The sequence below is a fragment of the Nuphar pumila genome, chromosome 1, assembly GCF_984573655.1.
Source record: "Nuphar pumila chromosome 1, dmNupPumi1.hap1.1, whole genome shotgun sequence".
Classification (NCBI taxonomy): Eukaryota; Viridiplantae; Streptophyta; class Magnoliopsida; order Nymphaeales; family Nymphaeaceae; genus Nuphar; species Nuphar pumila.
The window spans coordinates 54,927,595-54,952,305 of record NC_143249.1 but is presented as its reverse complement, the minus strand read 5'-3'; the positions used below and the strand labels follow the sequence as shown (position 1 = coordinate 54,952,305).

General features: G+C 45.3%; 1 protein-coding gene across 4 annotated transcripts in view; it reads left to right on the top strand.

The window, feature by feature from the left end:
• The window catches only part of LOC149848944 (E3 ubiquitin-protein ligase RGLG2-like), a 29,179-nt gene extending 5,498 nt beyond the window's left edge, over positions 1-23,681 (top strand). For all 4 annotated transcript variants that reach the window (XM_089998221.1, XM_089998206.1, XM_089998214.1 and 1 more), the window contains 10 exons: positions 20,136-20,220; positions 20,884-21,024; positions 21,146-21,259; positions 21,340-21,437; positions 21,726-21,805; positions 21,884-21,989; positions 22,066-22,193; positions 22,283-22,451; positions 23,259-23,315; positions 23,392-23,681. In XM_089998221.1, coding sequence (XP_089854347.1) covers positions 20,136-20,220; positions 20,884-21,024; positions 21,146-21,259; positions 21,340-21,437; positions 21,726-21,805; positions 21,884-21,989; positions 22,066-22,193; positions 22,283-22,451; positions 23,259-23,315; positions 23,392-23,472 — 1,059 coding nt within the window. In that variant the 3' untranslated portion in view covers positions 23,473-23,681. The remainder of the gene's footprint in view (positions 1-20,135; positions 20,221-20,883; positions 21,025-21,145; positions 21,260-21,339; positions 21,438-21,725; positions 21,806-21,883; positions 21,990-22,065; positions 22,194-22,282; positions 22,452-23,258; positions 23,316-23,391) is intronic.
• Positions 23,682-24,711: the final 1,030 nt, after the last annotated feature.

The window sequence follows — 24,711 nt, the reverse complement described above, 5'->3', positions numbered from 1 at the left end:
GCTAGCTTTTGCTATGCATGGTTGCGCACTCGAGAAGTCTGTAATCCACACAGGGACACCCCCTTCTCCCCCCTTCTCGAGACTGGAGTGTTGGTACGCAATTTTGCATCTTTTTGAAAGGAGCGAAAATTGGTGTGCGCCCACACCCGCCCTGCGAGGCTTGCATTGGACAAACACACGAAGCAAGACCTCACACTAGGTGTGGTAGCTCAGAACAAAAGCAATGAACAACAGAATCTGCGATAGTAAAGCCTGAGCACATAAAGCGTGGCGACAACAGAAAAGTAGATGCAAAAAAGTAAAGACAAAAGTAAATGCAGAAAATAAGTCAGTGCACATCAAGCACGACGGCGACAGAAAGTAAAAGCAAGAATGTAAGGACAAAAAGTAAGTGCAAAAAAAGTAAATACAGAAAGTAAGACTGGGCACATAAAGTGCGGCGACAACAGAAAAGTAAATGCAGAAAAATAAATACAGAAAGTAAGTCTGGGCACATAAAGCGCAGCGGCAACATAAAAGTAGATGCAGAAAAGTAAATACAGAAAGTAAGCCTGGGCACATAAAGCGCGACGACAACAGAAAAGTAAATGCAGAAAAATAAATAGGACAAGGATCGTGGAACCGCGTCCTTGAGGTAAAAATATACATATATACTTATACGTATACATATATATTTGTCCTTCATTTCTTTTTCTTTTTTTTAATTATCTTTCATTTATTTTAGCATTTTGTTTGTTTATAGTCTTTTTTGCGCAACTTGCCACTACCTTGGGGGGTTGCGGTTCTGCATACGCTTGCGAGCCTTAGTGAGGACGGGCTCGGGCCACGAGGCGCAAGCGTGCTCCATTGTGCAATCTGCAAAAAGGTAAACAGTTAGCATGAAAACAACAAAAGGAAAAGAAAAAGGAGCAAGGAGGTATGTATCTGCCAGTCCAAGCAATGAAAAGGGGCAAGGGCGAAGCCCCTGTCGAAAATCGAGGAGTTAGGGGTCCGACCCCAGCCTACCGAAAGTCAGAACAGGCAGGGGCCTTGCCCCTGCCGATTCAACTATGTCAATGGCTTGCCCGACCGAAAAGAGCGAGGCAGGGCAAAGCCCCTGCCTGCCTGCGACAGAAAGCAGCCGGCGAAATCCGAGAGGTAGGGTGACAACCCTGCCTGTCATACCTGAGCAGGTTACGGGGAGGCAGAGACAGGGGGTGAACCCCCATTTGCTGAGGAAAATAAAAGGGGCAGTGTAACGCCCCAAAATCGTGGACTTGAAACCTTTTATGAAAAAGGTTGAAAGCTTTGAAATCAATCATTTATCAGAGTTTAAAACAGAAGTTCAGCGGAAGATCAGGTTCAAAACAACAAGTCCCTAGACCTTGGGCACATTACAACCAAAAAGCAGTTTCCCTCTTACAAACCGATTTGCAGTTCAAATAGATATTTTATTGAAATTAAAGAAGAACCACATTTTGGTAATACAGTTTTAGAAAAGCAGAGTTATAATCAAAAGAGATGCTTTCAAAAAAACCTTATACCGCATCTATCAAAAGTATCCCCAGGAGCGCAACGTCAGGAAAGGGCATTGCCTTGAGTGCATCGCGTCATCATGCCATCGCAAGCTGTCTCAACCTGTTCACCACCTGCCCATGAAAATGGGTCAGTCACACATCAGACTAGTAGGGGTGCAAAGGACAAGAAAGAGCAGAAGTTGCAATAAGTAAGATAAACGCTAGCTCAAGCAGGAACAAGCAAGACTAGCAGATCTAACCAAATGTGCTGTGGAGTAAGCAAAGCTCTAGTAAAGCAGACAGCTACGTAAAAGAGCAGGAAGGATCAGAGTGCTTGAACAGACCACTATAGCAACCTCACAAATATAATAGGTGAAGAGTAACTAACTCTATCCACCAGTCAAGCAAAAGCAATTGCAAAAGACAGGTATTCATAACAACATTCGAAATAAATACAAGTACCATTATATGGTTTAGCCTATCGGCCAGCAGCTACATTAATCGTGAGGCACAAGCTATTGCATCACAAGCAATTATAAGCTACACAAGATAAGCAATCAACTAGTATGAGAAACTAGTTATCACCAAGCACAGAACTGCGTAAGCAGTTTAACCAATAAGGGTAACGCCTCGACCGGCGTACCTAGCTCAACGAGTAGCATACCTAACTACCGAGCTAACAAGCAAGCAATGCACGTCACAATATGCATATCTCAAGATCATGTGTATAAGTTATATCTTGTCTCATTACTGAGCAGGCCGTTGTGGGTACGCACAAGGCAAAACGTAGAAACAGCCGAATGACTGACTGAGTCCGCTTCCTAAGGGGACGGTCTGTGACCAAGAGAGTAAATCCCCAAAGGCAAACAAAGGCCCAATGGATGCGCATCCGTACTTCTGCAGAAGTGGCCCGAAGGATCTCCCCTAACCTCCGATGACTGGGGAAGGTCGGATCTTTGCCCAAGATTGCCATATATGACTGTCCATCGGAGTTTTGTACCATCCATCCTCTCTCTTGATGAACCGTTCCGAATGAGCACGACGGAGGGTTTCTTAACCGCCGTCCCATTCTCATGCTCTGGTCTTTCAACCCAATCGAGCATCTTGCCTGTGAAGGCGCATGATTATTATTTAGGTGAGTTATACGCGCCATTGCGCGTTCGAGACAAGCACACAATTCACATCTTACTCACAGCAGTACGCATCGTAACTATTCACATATACAATCATGATAAAAAGGGGGTCAATCCTCAGTGAGGGTAGAAACATCACTCTTGTGATCTCAAACACATGCCATTGCATGTTCGAGGCAGACATAGACCTCTCATCCTACTCATCGTAGTACGCAACGTACATGTTCAAAAGTACACCTACGATGAAAGGGGTATGAATCTCTCGCAGGAAATCCCAAAGCTTCTACTTTATAGAAACCCGCAGTGAACTCATTCCAGTTCCAACTGATCGTGCTCGGGTCCTTTAGACAATCGCGAGCAATCTGCCTATTAGGCGAAAGCAACATAACAGGATTAGCTTAATGTGTCAATACACGCTTACAGGTTACTATAAACCTCTCGTCCTTCTCTTCGTAGTCCAAACATATCGTACGTAACTAAAGGTATAACTACAAGAGGAAGAACATGGATCTCTTATAAGAGATCCAGCAATACCTTCACGAAGGAAGGCGCTACAATCATGGTTGAACCAGAAAGCCTAAAACTAGGTCTCGCATCAGAGGTGAGGTAACGCCGGTCTAGTGATGACGCAAGTACCTTGCTAGGATCCCCACCCCTAATCGTGCACAGGATCCTAAATAAGGTTATCTAAGTCGTATCGAATAGGCAAACTAAGGTTGTAACACATCAATCCCAAATACATCAATTTGGGAGGTCCGACCGCTACCTCTGTTTTACAAGCTATACATCTTGAAAATAGGTTTGCACCTAAGTCTTGAAAATAGGTTTGCACCTAAGACGATGTCTTTTGAGAACTGAAGTGCATAAGTGTGTGTCGTGGCTTGTAAGCCAAGTGAGACGATATACACTACGCACTCGAAGTTGCACTCAGAGAGTGCAAGCTGACAAGAGGCAAACTCATGCACATACTAATACAAAGGTACGACGAGGGACAAGCCTCGGGGGCGAAGCCGCACCGCGAGGGCAGAACGCTAAAGCTCCACACGAGGTATGAGATCATACCTCGATCATCGTAACGCACAAGCAGGCAACTACGCAAGCAACGCGTGAGGTAAGAGATCCTATACTGACTACGCAAGTGTAAAGGACGACTCACGAGGCATGGGGTTACACCTCGATAGATCGCTAAGCGTAAACAAGTAAAGAAGCATACGACAATAATGGAATACATAATGAGCAAGGCATATGCACGAAGTGCGGCAACAAGGTAAAGACAAACGCATACAAAAGATAAGGGCAAGAGCAAGCACGACAACACAGGAAGGTAAAGCGCGAGAAGTAAAGCAGAAGCAAGGCCATGGCGCATAAAGCGCGGGGCAACAAGTAAATGCAAGAAGTAAAGTGCAAGAACGTAAAGAAGGACCAGGCATTCTGGAAAACAAAGGCAACCACAAGCAAGTAAATGCCAAGGCACAAAGCGCGGGGCAGCAGGAAAGTAAAGAGGACAAGGATCGCGAAACCGCGTCCTTGAGTTAAAAGACATGGAATGTAAAGACAGGAATGAAAAGCCTAGGCACATATAGCGCGGCGGCGACAGAAAGGAAAGTGCAAGAAAGTAAAGAGGACAAGGATCGCGAAACCGCGTCCTTGAAGGTAAAGACATACGTATATATATTATACGTATACATATATCATCCTCTTTTAGTTATCTTTCTTATTTTAGCATTTATCAGTTCATTGTCCTTTCACGCAAGAATCCTCTACCTTAAGGGGTTGCGGGTCCTCGTACGCATGTAGCGTAGGCAAGCAAGAGCTCGAGCCACAGAGGGCGAGCGGGATCCACCGTTCAACCTGGAGATCTTAGAACGTTAGTATATGCCACATAAGAAAAGAGAAGCAAACATAGCAAGGTCTCCTGCCTGCAGAAGGCAGAGGCAGGAGCTCTGCATCCTGCAGACAAGGGTGGCAGAGGCAGGGGCCTCAGCCCTGCTTGGCAACAGTAGCAGAGGCAGGGAGTAGGAGCTCCCTGTCTGCTAGCACAAGGAAAGGCAGGGGAGGGAGCAGGGGCTCCCTGCCACAACAAGGCAGGGGGGTAACACCCCCTGTCAGAACAAGAGACAGGGGCGCAGCCCCCTGCCGACAGCAAGAACAAGGCAAGGGGGCAAAGCCTCTTGCCGAAGAACAACAAAGATGCAGGGGGCAAGCCCCTGCTCGAAAACAAGAAATCAGGGGGGGCTTCGCCCCCCGCTGGCACAACGCAGGAGGCAGGGGGGCCGCCCCCTGTCGGCCCAATGCAAGAGGCAGGGGGATAGAGCCCCCTGCCGAGGAGCAACAAAAGAGCAGGGGGGCTCCGCCCCCTGCCAGGAACAACAGAGGGTGCAAGGGGCTCCACCCCCTGCAGGAGAAACAACAGAAGGCACAGGGGCCTAGCCCCCTGCCGGCAAACAAAAGAAGGCAGGGGGACGAAGCCCCCTGCCGAAAAACAACAGGCGAGCAGGGGGTTCAGCCCCCTGCCGGAATCAACAACATAAGGCAGGGTGCGAAGCCCCCTGCCGAACACAAGAGCAACGACAGGGGGGGCTCGCCCCCTGCCGAGAAAAGAAAGAAGGTAGGGGGCTTGTCCCCTACCGAAAAACAAAGGCAGATGGCAGGGGACAGAGCCCCCTGCCGGCAAGGCGAAATGGCAGGGGGGCTGAGCCCCCTGCCGGCAAGCACGATGACAGGGGCAAGGTCCCCCTGTCGACCCATACAAAGAGGAAGGCAGGGGGGTTAACCCCCTGCCGACAGGGGGGTTAACCCCCTGCCGACAGGGGCTCAGCCCCCTGTCGAACAGCTGCTCAAAAAGAAGAAGAGGAGGGTCACAGGGCTCGATCGAGCCCTGCCAAAAAACCTGCTAGAGGAAGGGGAGCGGAGCCCCCCTACCGAAAAGCTAAGCCAACACAGGGAGCGAAGCTCCCTGTCGGCGCTAGGAAAGAAAGAAGAGAATGGGAGAAGGGGTTTTACCTCTGAGGACCGAAGCCACGGGACCGTCGGAGGGGTTGCTCGCACGGGGGTACTCCGATGCTGGGTGGAAAAGAGCTCGCGTCGTCAAGGCCGGAAGGACGCGGCCACTGTCGACTGAGGCCACTCGGACGGAAGGTGGTGGCGATGCTCGAAAGTCGCTGGACCTCAGAGCGAAGGCGAAGAGGTGGCCGCAGGGAGGAACAACAGGGAGGGGGAAGAGGTTGGCGGCGGGTCGCCGGTGCTCGGTGTCCCTGGAGCAGCCGCTAGCCAAGCAGGGAGGTCGGCAGCGATCGTGGACTCACCGGAGCTCGAAGGGGGAGAAACGCCAGTCGTCAGGGAGGCCGAGGGGTGCTCGTGTCGTCGGGAGGCCCGCTGGACCGAGAGAGGAGGCGGCCGGACGGAGCCGCTCGTCGGCGTCTCCGATCGCCGGCGACAGCTCGAGGGAGGTAGAGCAGAGGAGAGAGAGAAGGGGCGAGGGTTTTGCCCCTCGCCCGAGACACCTGCGTCTTTTTAAAAGACGCAGGTTCTCGAGAGTTCGAGAACCCGGGTCCGGCCCGGATCCGGGCCCGACACAGGTGTCAGACCCTGACTCGTGTCCGACACGTGCCAGGCACGTGTCTGACACGAGTCGGACGCGATTTTTTTTTTCACGGGCTTACATCCTACCTCCCTTAAAAGAATTTCGCCCTCGAAATTTCATAGGAAGGTGATCTGCCTAGATCGCAGCCAAAGGGAACTAGGTAGATTAGGATGCACGCACGCACACGAACCCCCAGACACATAAGCTTCTGAAGGGATCAGGACAACACATAATGCGTCCCAAAGAGAGGTTCGAAGTCAACAACTTGATCGAACAAAACGTATGTGTGAATTCATTATAAATTTGTCTTAGCCAGAGTTCATAGAGAGCCATAAAAGGAGTTTAGCCGAAGGCTATAAGAATGCTTATTCGCTATCCTCAAGGATGAAGAGACACAACGAGTCATCAAAGAAAATGGGTCTAGTAGAAAACCAAAAGGAAAGGTTAAACATTAACTTCTACTAGACGTGATAAGGGATAAAGAGACAAAACAAGACACTGCTCTAACTTGCGTTCCTTGAACAGGGTCTCTAAATCATCGTCAAGACGTTGTGTGTCACACTCGCAAACTCTAACAAACTCTGTGTAATGAATAACCACAATTTATACTCTCTCAAGGCCTTATGCGGCCAACTGCCACCTATCAAGACTCACTTAAGGCGACATACTTTCTCATAAAAGCCCACCTTTCCACAGAAGGTCTGAAACATGATCAAGATCTAAAAATCAATACAGATCTAATTCTCACATCTGAGTTGGGCATATAATCATGCTAAAAACAGAAAGCCAAAACTATAGATTCACAACTGACTATACTCATCATTATCAGAAGATCAATACAGCTCACCATAGCCTTTCATGGAAATCAAAGTCACACAAGTTCCTCGTCGGACTTCTTGATCTGGGAAACGTACAACCTCACAAGGGATTACCGCTCTAGATGGTATACCTGGTCTTGGACAGTACACTTCCTCGCAGTTCACCGTCTCCGCGGCTACCCGCTCTTAGACAGTGTATATCCTCACAGAGATTCTACCACTCTAGTCGGGTTACCAGATCTTGGTCATATGAACCCTCACAGAAAACCCTTGGGAACCCAATCCTCAACAAATGTCATAAACAAAGAAAAATCACTACGATACACGAATCAGCACAAATGACCGCTCACTAGGTCGACAGCCACTAATAATCGACAAGATCCACGCCGAATCACCTGGTATGGGGAAAATGTACGACCTCACAAGGAATTACCGCCCTAGATGGTATACTTGGTCTTGGACCATACACTTCCTCACAGTTCACCGCCTTCGCGGCTACCCGGTCTTGGATAGTGCACGTCCTCACAGAATTCTACCACTCTAGTAGGTCACCTGATCTTGGTCATACACCCCCCCCTTGCAGATAATCCATTGGAGATCAGATCCTCAACAGGCACCATACACAGTGATACATGCATCAAAACAATCGACTGATCAAAATAATTGACCGCACACAGGGTCAGAAGCCACCAAGATGGGCATAAGCATAAATACCAGCAATATGCATCGTATCACTTCTCATGGCAGAACAAATCACAAAATCACACATTCTTCCAACAATTCTTATCACGTGGCATATCAATCACATCACATAGAAGATTTAAACTACGCAACTCATCAATGCCACAAGAAACATTATATCCTCAAATAGGACCTCAAAGCATGCGCAATCAAAACATGAACTCTATACACAGAAACTCGCAGGTAATATATTATGAATCAACTTATCTTCAACTTACGTAACTCCTACGCAGTTCAATAAATCCACAAGTTGTATGTGCAAATAAGACAATTCAAATCTTTGCACCATCATATGCATCCACAATTCTTACCTCGAAGCACATCGCATTCGACCACTTCAGCGTAAAACACACGCACATATCTACAAGACTTCTCTAGTCCAATACTCGTGATACTCATCAATCATGCTAAACAGATATGATAGATTCACACAACCAATCATAAGGTGAAACCCTGCAACACAGTTACGTAGGCGTGATGTATCATCAAACTACTAATTGTTTGTAGTCGTGAGGTGTCATTCATCTAAATGATCTAAACTAATGATTTTGTAGGCGTATAAGTCAACCACCTAAAAGTCAAAACTGATCATTTGTAGGCGTAACAAGTCAACTACCCAAAAACTAATCAGTTGTAGGCGTAACACGTCATTCACCTAATAAGCATCACAATCATTAAGATCACAAAGACACCAAAGTCACACGTAATTCCATTGATAAGCTTTGACTTGACAAAAATACGTAACAAAACACACAAAAAGTCTTAAACTAAGACTATCAAAGCATCGATTCGATGTTTACTATGTGTTTTTGCTATTGCTGAGGAGGTTGGGGTGTATTGCCCCCTTGTCGGAGGTCATCCACCTTCTTTATGCGACAATCACGGATAAAGTGGCCCACCCTGCCACAATAAAAGCAACCACCAGAGGCTCGGGGACATGCCTGTCTATGGTGAACACGATCACAACTCAAACACTTTGGGTTTAACGGTCGTTGAGGCTCATTTCCTTCACTTAGTTTCTGTCTTTTAGCAGGTCAACGCTTGTTGTCAGCACTATCTTTGGCAGACTTTCGGTCGCGCCGTTGGTTAAAGTGGCATTCTTTAGCAGAATGCCCCATCTTTCTGCAAAAGTGACAATCAACAGGGTTCCGAAGGCACATCGGATCGGGCAAAACATGAGGGTTGACACCTCGCTCTAGATTGGTGCTCGTGCAAACCAACCTATCAACCTTATGATCCAGGTTCTGGACCATCGCTTGGAGCTGCTCAGTTGCTCCGGTTAATGCGTCTCTAGATTTGATCAGTTTATTGAACGACATCTAAGCAAAAACACATTCTTTAATTAAAATAACTACAAAACAATCTAAGAGAAGTAGATACTCACAGTGCGATGCAGATGGCGGATGATCAAGGATTACCACTTTCCCAGTTGCTCTGATACCAAAAGTTGTAACGCCCCAAAATCGTGGACTTGAAACCTTTTATGAAAAAGGTTGAAAGCTTTGAAATCAATCATTTATCAGAGTTTAAAACAGAAGTTCAGCGGAAGATCAGGTTCAAAACAACAAGTCCCTAGACCTTGGGCACATTACAACCAAAAAGCAGTTTCCCTCTTACAAACCGATTTGCAGTTCAAATAGATATTTTATTGAAATTAAAGAAGAACCACATTTTGGTAATACAGTTTTAGAAAAGCAGAGTTATAATCAAAAGAGATGCTTTCAAAAAAACCTTATACCGCATCTATCAAAAGTATCCCCAGGAGCGCAACGTCAGGAAAGGGCATTGCCTTGAGTGCATCGCGTCATCATGCCATCGCAAGCTGTCTCAACCTGTTCACCACCTGCCCATGAAAATGGGTCAGTCACACATCAGACTAGTAGGGGTGCAAAGGACAAGAAAGAGCAGAAGTTGCAATAAGTAAGATAAACGCTAGCTCAAGCAGGAACAAGCAAGACTAGCAGATCTAACCAAATGTGCTGTGGAGTAAGCAAAGCTCTAGTAAAGCAGACAGCTACGTAAAAGAGCAGGAAGGATCAGAGTGCTTGAACAGACCACTATAGCAACCTCACAAATATAATAGGTGAAGAGTAACTAACTCTATCCACCAGTCAAGCAAAAGCAATTGCAAAAGACAGGTATTCATAACAACATTCGAAATAAATACAAGTACCATTATATGGTTTAGCCTATCGGCCAGCAGCTACATTAATCGTGAGGCACAAGCTATTGCATCACAAGCAATTATAAGCTACACAAGATAAGCAATCAACTAGTATGAGAAACTAGTTATCACCAAGCACAGAACTGCGTAAGCAGTTTAACCAATAAGGGTAACGCCTCGACCGGCGTACCTAGCTCAACGAGTAGCATACCTAACTACCGAGCTAACAAGCAAGCAATGCACGTCACAATATGCATATCTCAAGATCATGTGTATAAGTTATATCTTGTCTCATTACTGAGCAGGCCGTTGTGGGTACGCACAAGGCAAAACGTAGAAACAGCCGAGATCGATTCGGGGGTTCATTATGCTATGTATTTTATTATACCCCGAATGACTGTCTGAGTCCGCTTCCTAAGGGGACGGTCTGTGACCAAGAGAGTAAATCCCCAAAGGCAAACAAAGGCCCAATGGATGCGCATCCGTACTTCTGCAGAAGTGGCCCGAAGGATCTCCCCTAACCTCCGATGACTGGGGAAGGTCGGATCTTTGCTCGAGATTGCCATATATGACTGTCCATCGGAGTTTTGTACCATCCATCCTCTCTTGATGAACCGTTCCGAATGAGCACGACGGAGGGTTTCTTAACCGCCGTCCCATTCTCATGCTCTGGTCTTTCAACCCAATCGAGCATCTTGCCTGTGAAGGCGCATGATTATTATTTAGGTGAGTTATACGCGCCATTGCGCATTCGAGACAAGCACACAATTCACATCTTACTCACAGCAGTACACATCGTAACTATTTACATATACAATCATGATAAAAAGGGGGTCAATCCTCAGTGAGGGTAGAAACATCACTCTTGTGATCTCAAACACATGCCATTGCATGTTCGAGGCAGATATAAACCTCTCATCCTACTCATCGTAGTACGCAACGTACATGTTCAAAAGTACACCTACGATGAAAGGGGTATGGATCTCTCGCAGCAAATCCCAAAGCTTCTACTTTATAGAAACCCGCAGTGAACTCATTCCAGTTCCAACTGATCGTGCTCGGGTCCTTTAGACAATCGCGAGCAATCTGCCTATTAGGCGAAAGCAACATAACAGGATTAGCTTAATGTGTCAATACACGCTTAGAGGTTACTATAAACCTCTCGTCCTTCTCTTCGTAGTCCAAACATATCGTACATAACTAAAGGTATAACTACAAGAGGAAGAACATGGATCTATTATAAGAGATCCAACAATACCTTCACGAAGGAAGGCGCTACAATCATGGTTGAACCAGAAAGCCTAAAACTAGGTTTCGCATCAGAGGTGAGGTAACGCCGGTCTAGTGATGACGCAAGTACCTTGCTAGGATCCCCACCCCTAATCGTGCACAGGATCCTAAATAAGGTTATCTAAGTCGTATCGAATAGGCAAACTAAGGTTGTAACACATCAATCCCAAATACATCAATTTGGGAGGTCCGACCGCTACCTCTGTTTTACGAGCTATACATCTTGAAAATAGGTTTGCACCTAAGACGATGTCTTTTGAGAACTGAAGTGCATAAGTGTGTGTCGTGGCTTGTAAGCCAAGTGAGACGATATACACTACGCACTCGAAGTTGCACTCAGAGAGTGCAAGCTGACAAGAGGCAAACTCATGCACATACTAATACAAAGGTACGACGAGGGACAAGCCTCGGGGGCGAAGCCGCACCGCGAGGGCAGAACGCTAAAGCTCCACACGAGGTATGAGATCATACCTCGATCATCGTAACGCACAAGCAGGCAACTACGCAAGCAACGCGTGAGGTAAGAGATCCTATACTGACTACGCAAGTGTAAAGGACGACTCACGAGGCATGGGGTTACACCTCGATAGATCGCTAAGCGTAAACAAGTAAAGAAGCATACGACAATAATGGAATACATAATGAGCAAGGCATATGCACGAAGTGCGGCAACAAGGTAAAGACAAACGCATACAAAAGATAAGGGCAAGAGCAAGCACGACAGCACAGGAAGGTAAAGCGCGAGAAGTAAAGCAGAAGCAAGGCCATGGCGCATAAAGCGCGGGGCAACAAGTAAATGCAAGAAGTAAAGTGCAAGAACGTAAAGAAGGACCAGGCATCCTGGAAAACAAAGGCAACCACAAGCAAGTAAATGCCAAGGCGCAAAGCGCGGGGCAGCAGGAAAGTAAAGAGGACAAGGATCGCGAAACCGCGTCCTTGAGTTAAAAGAATTGTAATGTAAAGACAGGAATGAAAAGCCTAGGCACATATAGCGCGACGGCGACAGAAAGGAAAGTGCAAGAAAGTAAAGAGGACAAGGATCGCGAAACCGCGTCCTTGAAGGTAAAGACATACGTATATATATTATACGTATACATATATCATCCTCTTTTAGTTATCTTTCTTATTTTAGCATTTATCAGTTCATTGTCCTTTCACGCAAGAATCCCCTACCTTAAGGGGTTGCGGGTCCTCGTACGCATGTAGCGTAGGCAAGCAAGAGCTCGAGCCACAGAGGGCGAGCGGGATCCACCGTTCAACCTGGAGATCTTAGAACGTTAGTATATGCCACATAAGAAAAGAGAAGCAAACATAGCAAGGTCTCCTGCCTGCAGAAGGCAGAGGCAGGAGCTCTGCATCCTGCAGACAAGGGTGGCAGAGGCAGGGGCCTCAGCCCTGCTTGGCAACAGTAGCAGAGGCAGGGAGCAGGAGCTCCCTGTCTGCTAGCACAAGGAAAGGCAGGGGAGGGAGCAGGGGCTCCCTGCCACAACAAGGCAGGGGGGTAACACCCCCTGTCAGAACAAGAGACAGGGGCGCAGCCCCCTGCCGGCAGCAAGAACAAGGCAAGGGGGCAAAGCCCCTTGCCGAAGAACAACAAAGATGCAGGGGGCAAGCCCCTGCTCGAAAACAAGAAATCAGGGGGGGCTTCGCCCCCCGCTGGCACAACGTAGGAGGCAGGGGGGCCGCCCCCTGTCGGCCCAATGCAAGAGGCAGGGGGACAGAGCCCCCTGCCGAGGAGCAACAAAAGAGCAGGGGGGCTCCGCCCCCTGCCAGGAACAACAGAGGGTGCAGGGGGCTCCACCCCCTGCAGGAGAAACAACAGAAGGCACAGGGGCCTAGCCCCCTGCCGGCAAACAAAAGAAGGCAGGGGGACGAAGCCCCCTGCCGAGAAGCAACACAAAGGCAGGGGGACCCCGCCCCCTACCGAAAAACAACAGGCGAGCAGGGGGTTCAGCCCCCTGCCGGAATCAACAACATAAGGCAGGGTGCGAAGCCCCCTGCCGAACACAAGAGCAACGACAGGGGGGGCTCGCCCCCTGCCGAGAAAAGAAAGAAGGTAGGGGGCTTGTCCCCTACCGAAAAACAAAGGCAGATGGCAGGGGACAGAGCCCCCTGCCGGCAAGGCGAAATGGCAGGGGGGCTGAGCCCCCTGCCGGCAAGCACGATGACAGGGGCAAGGTCCCCTGTCGACCCATACAAAGAGGAAGGCAGGGGGGTTAACCCCCTGCCGACAGGGGCTCAGCCCCCTGTCGAACAGCTCCTCAAAAGGAAGAAGAGGAGGGTCACAAGGCTCGATCGAGCCCTGCTGAAAAACCTGCTAGAGGAAGGGGAGCGGAGCCCCCCTACCGAAAAGCTAAGCCAACACAGGGAGCGAAGCTCCCTGCCGGCGCTAGGAAAGAAAGAAGAGAATGGGAGAAGGGGTTTTACCTCTGAGGACCGAAGCCACGGGACCGTCAGAGGGGTTGCTCGCACGGGGGTACTCCGATGCTGGGTGGAAAAGAGCTCGCGTCGTCAAGGTCGGAAGGACGAGGCCACTGTCGACTGAGGCCACTCGGACGGAAGGTGGTGGCGATGCTCGAAAGTCGCTGGACCTCAGAGCGAAGGCGAAGAGGTGACCGCAGGGAGGAACAGCAGGGAGGGGGAAGAGGTTGGCGGCGGGTCGCTGGTGCTCGGGGTCCCTGGAGCAGCCGCTAGCCAAGCAGGGAGGTCGGCAGCGATCGTGGACTCACCGGAGCTCGAAGGGGGAGAAATGCCGGTCGTCAGGGAGGCCGAGGGGTGCTCGTGTCGTCGGGAGGCCCGCCGGACCGAGAGAGGAGGCGGCCAGACGGAGCCGCTCGTCGGCGTCTCCGATCGCCAGCGACAGCTCGAGGGAGGCGGAGCAGAGGAGAGAGAGAAGGAGCTAGGGTTTTGCCCCTCGCCCGAGACACCTGCGTCTTTTTAAAAGACGCAGGTTCTTGAGAGTTCGAGAACCCGGGTCCGGGTTGAGCTCGGGTCCGGCCCGGATCCGGGCCTGACACAGGTGTCAGACCCTGACTCATGTCCGACACGTGCCAGGCACGTGTCTGACACGAGTCGGACGCGATTTTTTTTTTTCACGGGCTTTACAGGCAGGGCCCCTGCCGAAAAGCTTAACAGTGGCAGGGGTTCTGCCTCTGTCTGACAGAACATTAGAGGGAGGAAGGGGCTCTACCCCTGCCTGCCGGGAAAAACAGAGAGGGGCAAGGGTTTTACCCCTGCCTAAAAAGTTAACGGCGGCAGGGGCACTGCCGGGGGAGGATGACAATGGTAGGAGGCGAAGCCCCTGTCGGAAAGGTAGAGGCGGCAGGGTCTTTGCCCTTGCCTGACCCGAAAAGAGGGTTGGCAGGCCCTGCCTGCCGGCGAAGAAGAAGGCGGGGGGAGGGGTCAGCTGACAGGCCGGGCCCAACCCTGCCTGCCTGACAGAAAAGGGACGAGGAGGGGCCGAGCCCCTCCCCTGCGAACCAGAGGGCGTAGGGAGGGGCCAAGCCACTCCTCTGCGAGCAAAGGGCGTAGGGAGGGGTCGAGCCCCTTCACTGCCACCAACACCTCGAGCGAGAATGTAAAAATGGGAGTCTTTTTCACCCATTAGAGAGGTAAGATGAGAGAAAATGGGACCTACCACAATAAGATTTTAAATCTTACTTGTTGTAGTAATCTTCTAAAATATTGGATGAAGAGGAGTGTTTATCCTATCACCAAAAGGTTGAAGGCACGCTTTTCGAGGCACTCGATATTGTGAAGAACGACACAAATTTCTTTCTCCAAACGACCTTGCTCTGATACCATGTAAAAATCTCTATAAAAAGAGACTTTGTGTATAAACACAATGCTAAAAACATGAAGTGTGTACAAAGGCACAAAGGAGAACTCTCACAAGTGCATAAAGGCACAGGCACAAGCACAAAAGCATAAAAAATATCAACTTCAATATATTGGGTCCCAAAAGGGGCTTTACAAAAGCATGAAAAAAAACTAAAGGGGATCACCCCTATTTATAAGCATTGGAGACATGGGGGGGCTCCAATACATACGTTGGAGCCCCTCCAACGGTTAGAAATGTAGCCGTTGGAGGGGGCTCCAACATATGTATTGAGGGCCCCCTCATGTCACATCAGTCCAAAAAATAAAAAAGGAAAAAGAAAAATACAAAAAAGAAATTAAAAATGAAAAAAAGTGCAATCATATTCTCAAGTGAGAATATGCGTAAAATAAGTGAATTTACATAAATACCCTTATCGGGTTTGAGATACATATATATATATATATATACTTAGATACATATACATCTCTCTCTCTCTCTCTATATCTATATATATATATCTATATCTATATATCTATATATATATATACAACAACAACAACAACTACGCCTTCATCCCAAAACAATTGGGGTCGGCGATATGAACCAAAAAAGAAAATCATTTTGGGTCTTCCACATGAATCCTTCTCCTCCAATCATTTTTATCCAATGCCACCTCCTCGGTGAGGTTCAAAGCATTCATATCCTTTCCTATCACCTCCATCCATGTCTTCCTAGGCCTATCCCGACCTCTTTGATATATATATATATATATATATATATATATATATATATATATATATATATATATATATATATATATATATATATATATATATATATATATATATGAAAGAGACTACATTTTAACAGTGTCAATGTATATACACATATGAGGGAGTCATTCTAATATTTCACTTGGACGGGTTGCACTCTTACCATTTCACCTTGAACAGTCTATGCAGAGAAACCTTAATGATGATATTATGAGTTTTGTGTCCATGTTGTTGGAAAAAATAATCAAGTGGCAACATTCTATAAGTGTTAGGCTATGTCACATGGGTGCGGGTGCGGGTGCGGGTGCGGGGATGCGGCACTTCCAAAAAACCTGGGTGCGGGGGTGCGGCAGGGGCAAAAATATAAAAAAAAATTATATATATATATATATAATTTTAAAGTTTTAACAGTTTAACATTTAACAGTTAACATTGTCATAATATGATTCATCATGCATGTAGTATATCAACCTAAATATCAAATTATCAATCAAATAAGTAAAGCAATTACATAAATCGACCTAAATATCAATCAAATAAGTAAAGTATAAAAGAACTAAATTACATACTAAAGTATATCCTGATGAAGTAATGGATGTTAATAATTTTCTTCTTCATCATCAAATACATCATTAGAAGGAATACTGGGCTCAGCTAAATCCATGTTTGTTATGTTGAAATCATGTTCTCCCTCGAAGTCACACTCTTCTAGGTTTATATCCCAAAATTTGGATGTTCCTTGTCTGCGTTATAAACCCAATTTGAAAATGATAAATACAATACAAGTATATTTAAATGAAAACTAAGAAATAATCAAATAACTAAGAGAGCAAATTAGTACCTGTATTCATCATTGCTTCGCGAAAGTAATCGAAGATTTGAATGAACATATACTAAATCCTCTGCACGCTTGCTGGTGAGTTTGTTTCTCTTCATGTTGTGGATTTGAGAATATGTGCTCTAATTTCTTTCACAACAAGATGAAGTAGCAGGCTGCGATAGCAATCTTAATGCAAGACGTTGGAGAAGAGGTGTTTCTGATCCAAATGTTGACCACCATGTGATAGGATCTATATTATCTTCTCTCGCGAATAATGCTGGTCCATATAATCTCGAAGATGAAAAATTTTCAAACTCTTGTGTGACTTGATGTAGAAGATATACTTCTGAAAAAAGTCTTGTCATACATATATTTCTATGTCTTGATAGCTCTGGGTCTAAATTTGGAGGGACACGACCAATACCACCAGCCCGCCACTTATTTGCATAATATTTTAGATTAAGAGAATGTGTCATGCAATGCAAATGAGTGTTGCTTTTATCTCATCTTCTGACTAAAATTGAATGAATATGATTAAAAAAATCTGAATCATCCAATGCAGGATTTTTTTTTTCATGCTTGAAAACTATAGCTTGTATTTTTTCAATCATATGATCCCACATTTCATAAACTCTGTGAAGCATGAACTCATCCTTATCAACTTCTCTTAACATTTCTCAAATAGGTTGCGTAAATTGAACGAAGTATATCACTCTGTCCCAAAACTCATCATCAAGAATGAATTTTTTAATTTCTTGAGCCTTGATATCATCATCAGCACGATAGAATGTCCAATTTTCATCAGTTACCATGTTAATCAAAGCATTCTTCACTCTTTTAATCATCTTCATTGTCACAATGATGGACGCAAAACGTGTTTCAGCGACCTTCAACAATTTCAAATCAGAATACCTATTAAATATAGCATTAGCACGATGGTGGTTAACAACAAAATTTCTAATGCTTTTGACATTTCTTTCTAAATCTTCAATCCACGAACATAAAGCATATGCTTGTAAATTTTCTTCTTCTTTGGGGTTGCAGATGCTCTTTAGGGCTAGATTTAAGCTGTGTGTTACACAGGGAGTCCAAAAAATATAAGGGTACTCACTCTCGAAACTCAACGCTGCACTTTTACAAACTAGAGCGTTGTTTGTAATGATTTTTATCACTTTCTGATCACCCACTTCTTTTATCACTTCTATAAACAATCCCTTCAAATACTCTGCATTTTTATATTCCCCAGATGCATCAACTGCTTTCAAGAATATTGGGCCACTAAGCGAACAAGCAATGAAATTGATTAATGGATGCCTTTGAATATCTGTCCATCCATCAGACACAATAGAAACTCCATTTTGCTCCCATGAATATTTTTTAATCTCTAGCAACCTCTCCACATTTGCCCTCTCTTCTGCCAGAAGTGTGGTTCGTATTTTTTCTGAACTTGGAGGCACATAACCACTCAAATTACAATTTGCCAAAGATGTTACTAAATCCTTCCAATAAGGATTTCTAGCCTCATTAAATGGGAGTAAACCAGAATAAAAATACCTCTCAACTTTTCTATCCAATTCTTCTCTTCCATATGTATTGAATGTTGCTTATATCGTTCCTCTACCTCTTACATTGACTTTTCTTTTTTTTTCCAGCATCTTCTTGGTGGCTTGCAAATGACATACTGACTGCAGAAGAATCGGTCATTGCCTTTCTCTTCTCATATTCTTCTTGTATTTTCTTGTATTGTCTTCGCATTGTCTCATCAACTTTTCTGCAAGCTGAAATGCCATGTCCTGGTATCTTCAACAAATGAGCCTTCACTCTTGTGTAAGACCCAACAAAATCTCTTTCGCAGAGCTTCCATCGAAATCTCTTGTTTCCACCACCTCCTTCTCCAATTTTTGCAAGTTTATCTACATGTACCCATAATGGCCCCACATCATCAATCCCACTGCAACTATCAACAAAACTAGCAGCAGAACTCACATGTTGGGATGAGGATGACGCAAGTCCTTTCCCTTTATCCATCATTTTTATCCTGAAAACGCATAAAAAAATACATTGAAATTTTCAAATCAATTATACTCTACCCCCTCCTCCTGTTGAAAACACAGGGAGAATGGGGGGGCTCAACCCCTCCCCTGCCAACCCAACAAGAGAGCGAGAGCGAGGGGGGCTCGACCCCTCTCCTGCCGAAAACAGAGGGAGCAGGGGGGGGGGGGGGCTCAGCCCCTACCCTGCCGACCCAACAAGAGAGCGAGAGGGGGGGGGGGGGGGGGGCTCGGCCCTTCCCTTGAAATCAAAGGGAGTAGGGTGGGGGGCTCGGCCCCTCCCCTGCCAAAAACAGGGAGGGGCTCAGCCCCTTCCCTACCGAAAACAGAGGGAGCAGGGGGTGCTCAGCCCCTCCCCTGTCGACCCAACAAGAGAGCGAGAGGGGGGGCTCGGCCCCTCCCCTGCCGAAAACAGAGGGAGCAGGGGGGGCCCCCTGCAGACCCAAAAAGAGAGCCAGAGTGAGGAGGGGCTCGGCCCCTCCCCTGACGACCCAAAAAGAGAGCCAGAGGGGGGGAGGGGCTCCTGTCGACCCCGACCCAAAAAGAGAGCTAGAGTGGGGGAGGGACTCGGCCCCTCCCTTGTCGACCCCGACCCAAAAAGAGAGCCAGAGGGGGGAGGGGCTCGGCCCCTCCCCTGCCGACCCAACAAGAGACCGAGAGAGGGTACATACCTGCGAGATGAGAGGAGGAGCCTGGGAGGTGGAGCTGGGGCGTCGATAGGAGAGAGCTCGAGCTCAGGGGGAGAGGAGAGGAGAGATTAGGGCAAAAAAAAAAATTTGCCCTAATCCTCCTTTTCATCGGGGATTTTTTTTTAACGCCAAAACAGTGGACAAAAATGACCCTGGGTGCGTTGACCGCACCCAGGGTCGTGTTGACCGCACCCGGTGCCGCACGCGCACCCGCACCCGCGTCGCGTCGACGCGGGTGCGGCACCTGTTTTGCCGAGTCCCTGTGACATAGGTGTCAGGCTGTGTGTAACATGCTAGTAGTTTTGGATCGTGGTCATCTTCCAAATCTGTGTAACATGCCTTGTGGTTAATGGGGTTGTTTATCACATTCTTGAGGATGCTATGGTTATTGAGTCATTCTGAAAAAATAATATGTAGAGGAGAACCCACTTAACAATGGGAAATTATTCTGATTCTTGGTTTAAAATTAGTTACAGAAGTTGATTCATGTATTCGTATCTGTATGGCAGCCTGCAATTTTATTCCCCTTTTCTCCCTTTAACTTATGAGCGGGGTTGTCCTTTTTTAGCAGACAAATGGTTTAGATTGTATGTTTAGAACTCGTTCCTGTTGATGCTTAGCTTTGAAGTTTACTAAATATCGCCCCCCCCCCCCCCAAAAGATCTTTGTTTTAGTCTACTACCTGGTTCGTTAAGTGCATCAGAACCTCTTTTAAATGCCATTTTCCTTGTTTCTTACTGTATTAATTGTGAAACAGGTGACTGAAGCTCTAGCTCAAGCTGGCCTTGAATCGTCAAATCTGATTGTGGGTATTGATTTCACAAAAAGCAATGAATGGACAGGTTTGTCAAGCACCCTGAACTAGAGGATCATGCATTCATCAACCACTAGCATTTTGCTGGATCGCTATGAATTTCCCTTTGCGTATTCAACCTTCAAAATGTTTAGAAATGAGGTTTTGTCTTGCATGATTGTTGGATGGGCTGACAAGAGTTTAATAAGCAATCTCACTTCCCTGGTTGTTTGATGCTATTTACGAGCTTGATTTCCACTCCCTTAGTAATTCATTAATACATTTTTATACATTCCAGACAATGACTGAAGTTTATGAGCTTCATGTCCCCTCTCTATTTTGTATTACTTCCAACATCATGCATTTTCATGTGTTTAGCACCAGATGAAAATGTATCGTGATTTTCCGAGGTTAGTGGACATATTCATGTGCAAAACATTCCCAGTTTAACTGCTTTTTACTGGTTGAGGCCATATGGTTATGCATCCTTGTCTCATATATTGACCAGAGACACATCTACTGGAGCAACTATTATGGCCTCATGGAAACGACCAACAATTAGTTACCATACTTCCTCCAAAAAGGGGCTCTGTAAAATCATTTAAACAATACTACATACGTAGAATTATTCCTTATAAAGTCAGTGGTCCCCTTTTTTCTCCTCTTTTACTTTGACATTTTAGAAGTATATGTATGTTACTCTTGATTTTAGGGGCAAGATCATTCAACCGTCAGTGCTTGCATCACATTGGAGATTCTCCCAACCCTTATGAGCAGGCAATCTCTATTATTGGACAAACATTATCTACTTTTGATGAAGACAATTTGATTCCTTGTTATGGATTTGGAGATGGTGAGTAGGCAGCAGTGTAATTTGCATGTGTTATTCATGTTCACCATGTAATGGCAAGTTTCTAGAGATCATTATTTTGTTGTTTTACACTGATAGCCTGTTTCCTTTCTCAACCATGCAGCATCAACTCATGACCAGGAGATCTTTAGTTTTTATCCAGATGAACGTCCCTGCAATGGATTTGGGGAAGCACTGAGCCGATATCGAGAAATTGTTCCACTTCTTAGGTTGGCTGGTCTGTATTTTTTAACTTTTTTTGTATTTCTCAACTTTGGGTGTTCTAGGTTCATGCTTGATGTTCTTGGTACATGGCAGGTCCAACCTCTTTTGCTCCAATCATTGAGTCAGCTATAAGCATTGTTGAGCAGAGTGGTGGGCAGTATCATGTTCTTCTGATTATTGCTGATGGACAGGTAAGTAGGTTGCCTGTCAAATATGCATTTAAAGGCACTCTCAATTAACATTCTTTCTTCTGTTTTGGTGGTATAAGTAACAAGCATTCACATTGTTGATGATCTCAACTTGTTTTGGCTAGTTCATTTTATGCTCTCAGAGAAGTAAAATCTTAAAGTGTTTTCAGTTTGTTTTTTGTATGCTTCTATCTATTTGAACCCCTACTATGTCCTCTTGCATACAGTTCTCATTGTTTTGAAGTGTACCTCTGTATAATTCTGATGTTTTGTGTCTCTAAATCGTCTAAGGTGACAAGAAGTGTTGACACAGAGCATGGCCATTTGAGTCGACAAGAACAAGATACTGTGAATGCCATAGTCAATGCTAGGTACTAGGTTTCAGGCAACCAGACATAATACTTCATAATAACTGCTTTTATTTGCTGACAAAATGCTTCGTGTTGTAGTGAATACCCCTTGTCCATAGTCTTAGTAGGTGTTGGTGATGGTCCTTGGGACATGATGCGCCAATTTGATGACAACATCCCAGCAAGGGCTTTTGATAATTTCCAGGTTGCTGAAAAAACTAAACTGTGGTTGTGAATCTAGATTTCTAGCAATGGTGATATATGACTCTTCTCTCCTGCAGTTTGTTAATTTTACAGAAATAATGTCCAGAAACATCCCCATGTCCAAGAAGGAGACAGAATTTGCTCTTGCAGCTTTGATGGAAATACCATCACAATATAAAGCAACATTGGACCTTCAGATTTTGGGGTAGTTATCCACAAATCCATGCAATTTCTTTTTGTTGATCAAAGTTTAATATAAAGTTAAGCTGACAGATCTGTGATGTGGTTTTGAAGTCGTCGGAGAGGAAAGGGCTCTGGCAGGGTTGCTCTTCCCCCTCCTTCAGGGAATTATGCCTCGTCTTATTCAAGTTCGAAGTACTTGAGATCAAGCAGCTTTGAACAGAATGGTGTTTCTTACCAGAGTGGCTCTGCTCCTCCAGAAAATTCCTCCAGCAATAGCCAGGTAACTGGCTTGTATTTATCTTTTCCAGCACTCCTCTTGTTTGTCTCTGCTCTTATTGCTATAAGTAGTCCGAGAGACTGCTTCAGCTAGTAAAGTCTGGGGACTCGTTTTTTAAGAATTTGATGAATGCTGATCTTTTGGAATACTCTGTAAGAAATAGCATCCCTGTATGCACTAAATGCTGCTGTCAAACAGAACTGAGTTGGTTGATTGATAAATGTGGGAAATTTAGAACTTTCATTTTTAGATACCTCTGACAAGTAACTGAGCTAGTTTGCCCAGGCTTTGGTGCCTCTGTGACACAATGTCAACACATTGAAAATCAGCATTATCATGTTAATTTTTGTTAAATCATCTATCAAGGAAACATGTTTCACAATTCCTGTTAAAAAGAAATGTTTTCCACAACTAATCTGTTTCATGACTATCCAGATCAATAAATTGGAACTGTCTGATGCACTATGGAAAACATGTGCTAGTTGATTTTCCAGTATTTTTTCTTGAGAGAGTTTTTTGCTCTGAATTTCATCAATTATGAAATAAAAAAGAACTTAAATACTGTGGTGTTCATTGTCTTGGAGCGAAGTTAATGTTGTGGCTTCCATCTCTGCATTAATTTGGGGGTTGGACTTGCTTATCCAGATAATTAGTGAAGGTAAAAACTCTGATTTGGAATTTAAAAGTCCATGGGCTCTTCACAAGATCATCTAGAATCATCAGTGGCATTTTCCTTCTTTTGTCTTTGGTTTAGGCTTTATGATTTAAACCATTTCATATCTTATGGCTGATGCGTTCTTTGATCAATAGACGTGTCCCATATGCATTTGGAACAACAAAAATCTTGCGTTTGGATGCGGACATCAGGTGAGGAACAAACACCTCTTATTAATGTGTTTCATTTTTCATCGTGGGTGCATTACTAAGGCCGTTTATTTCTTAGACATGCTATGAATGCGGTAAAGATCTTCCGTTGTGCCCCATTTGCCGAAGCAGTATCACCACAAGGATCAAGCTTTATTGAAGGCTTTGTCGATCTGATGGCATATAAAAATCTGCTTGTTTTGATGCTGGGTATAGAATTTTATGTAAATGGAAAATGGTTACTTGTTTCAGTCTACTAGGTAATACCTGAATACAAGGTGGTTTCTAGTATTTTCTGTGTAATGTTTGTTGGAACTTTAATTCATGTCCGATTTGTGAAGTGTCAATAAAATTAGTCATATTTTACTCTCTCTCTCTCTCTCGAAACAGAAAGAGAAAAAGGATTACTAAAATAAAGCATCTTGCCAAACTTTTTAGTAGGTGAGAACAACAATCACAATATCTCTGACATTTTGTTGCACGCACAACAAATATATCCGCGCTTACTGGGAACTTTGTCTTATAGTTCTCTCTCATTTCGTACGTATCCAATTGCTCGAAAAGAAAGCAGGATTCTCCTTCCTACTTTTTTGTGATAAGCATGGAATCTAGTTGCAGCATAATTTGAGGCATCCTACCAAATAGTGCATGAGCACCTAGTGCATGTCACCTTGTATTGGGACGTTGCAAGTTTGAATCCTAATGGTATGGCTGCATAACTGGTAGGGGTCGGCCTAAAGCTTGGCTATAAAAAAAAATATTTGGTTCATCCAACGAAAATTGACAACAGTGGCATCCTGGGAAACGGAAACGAGGATGAACTAAAAAAATTAGGATTACCAATGTAGTTAGAGGTGTCAACGGGCCTGGTTTACCTAGACCTGATCGCAACCAAACCCTATAGGGTCTGGGTCTGGTGATAAATAAGAAGACACGATTAATACTTGGGTCCGGACCTGAAAGTCCGATTAATACATGAACCCGGGTGTAGTTTGTGAAATTTTATACCAGACCTGGACCCAATCTGAGTTTTGATTAAGACCCACAAATTTTCAATGTAAAAATGATAAAAGATATGGTTTTACCGGGTATGGTCTGGGTTTGGTTCATGTAGTTTTTATCGGTCCACGTATGGTTTTTCTTATAGTGAATTCGATTAAACCCGAGTCCGGACCAGATACCATTCCCGAAAATCTGGTCCTGTGTCCGAACCAAACCCGACCATTGACACCCCTAAATGTAGTCAAGTACAGTGCCATCCAGAAACTTCTAATAAAATCTTTGGAGAGAGGGAGAGAACTAATTGGACGATGATTCTTGATTATCCTGTCAGTGTGCAAGCGAATCGCGTGGCTCATGACAAACATGAGGACCATGATAAGCAACCAAAGGGTAATGG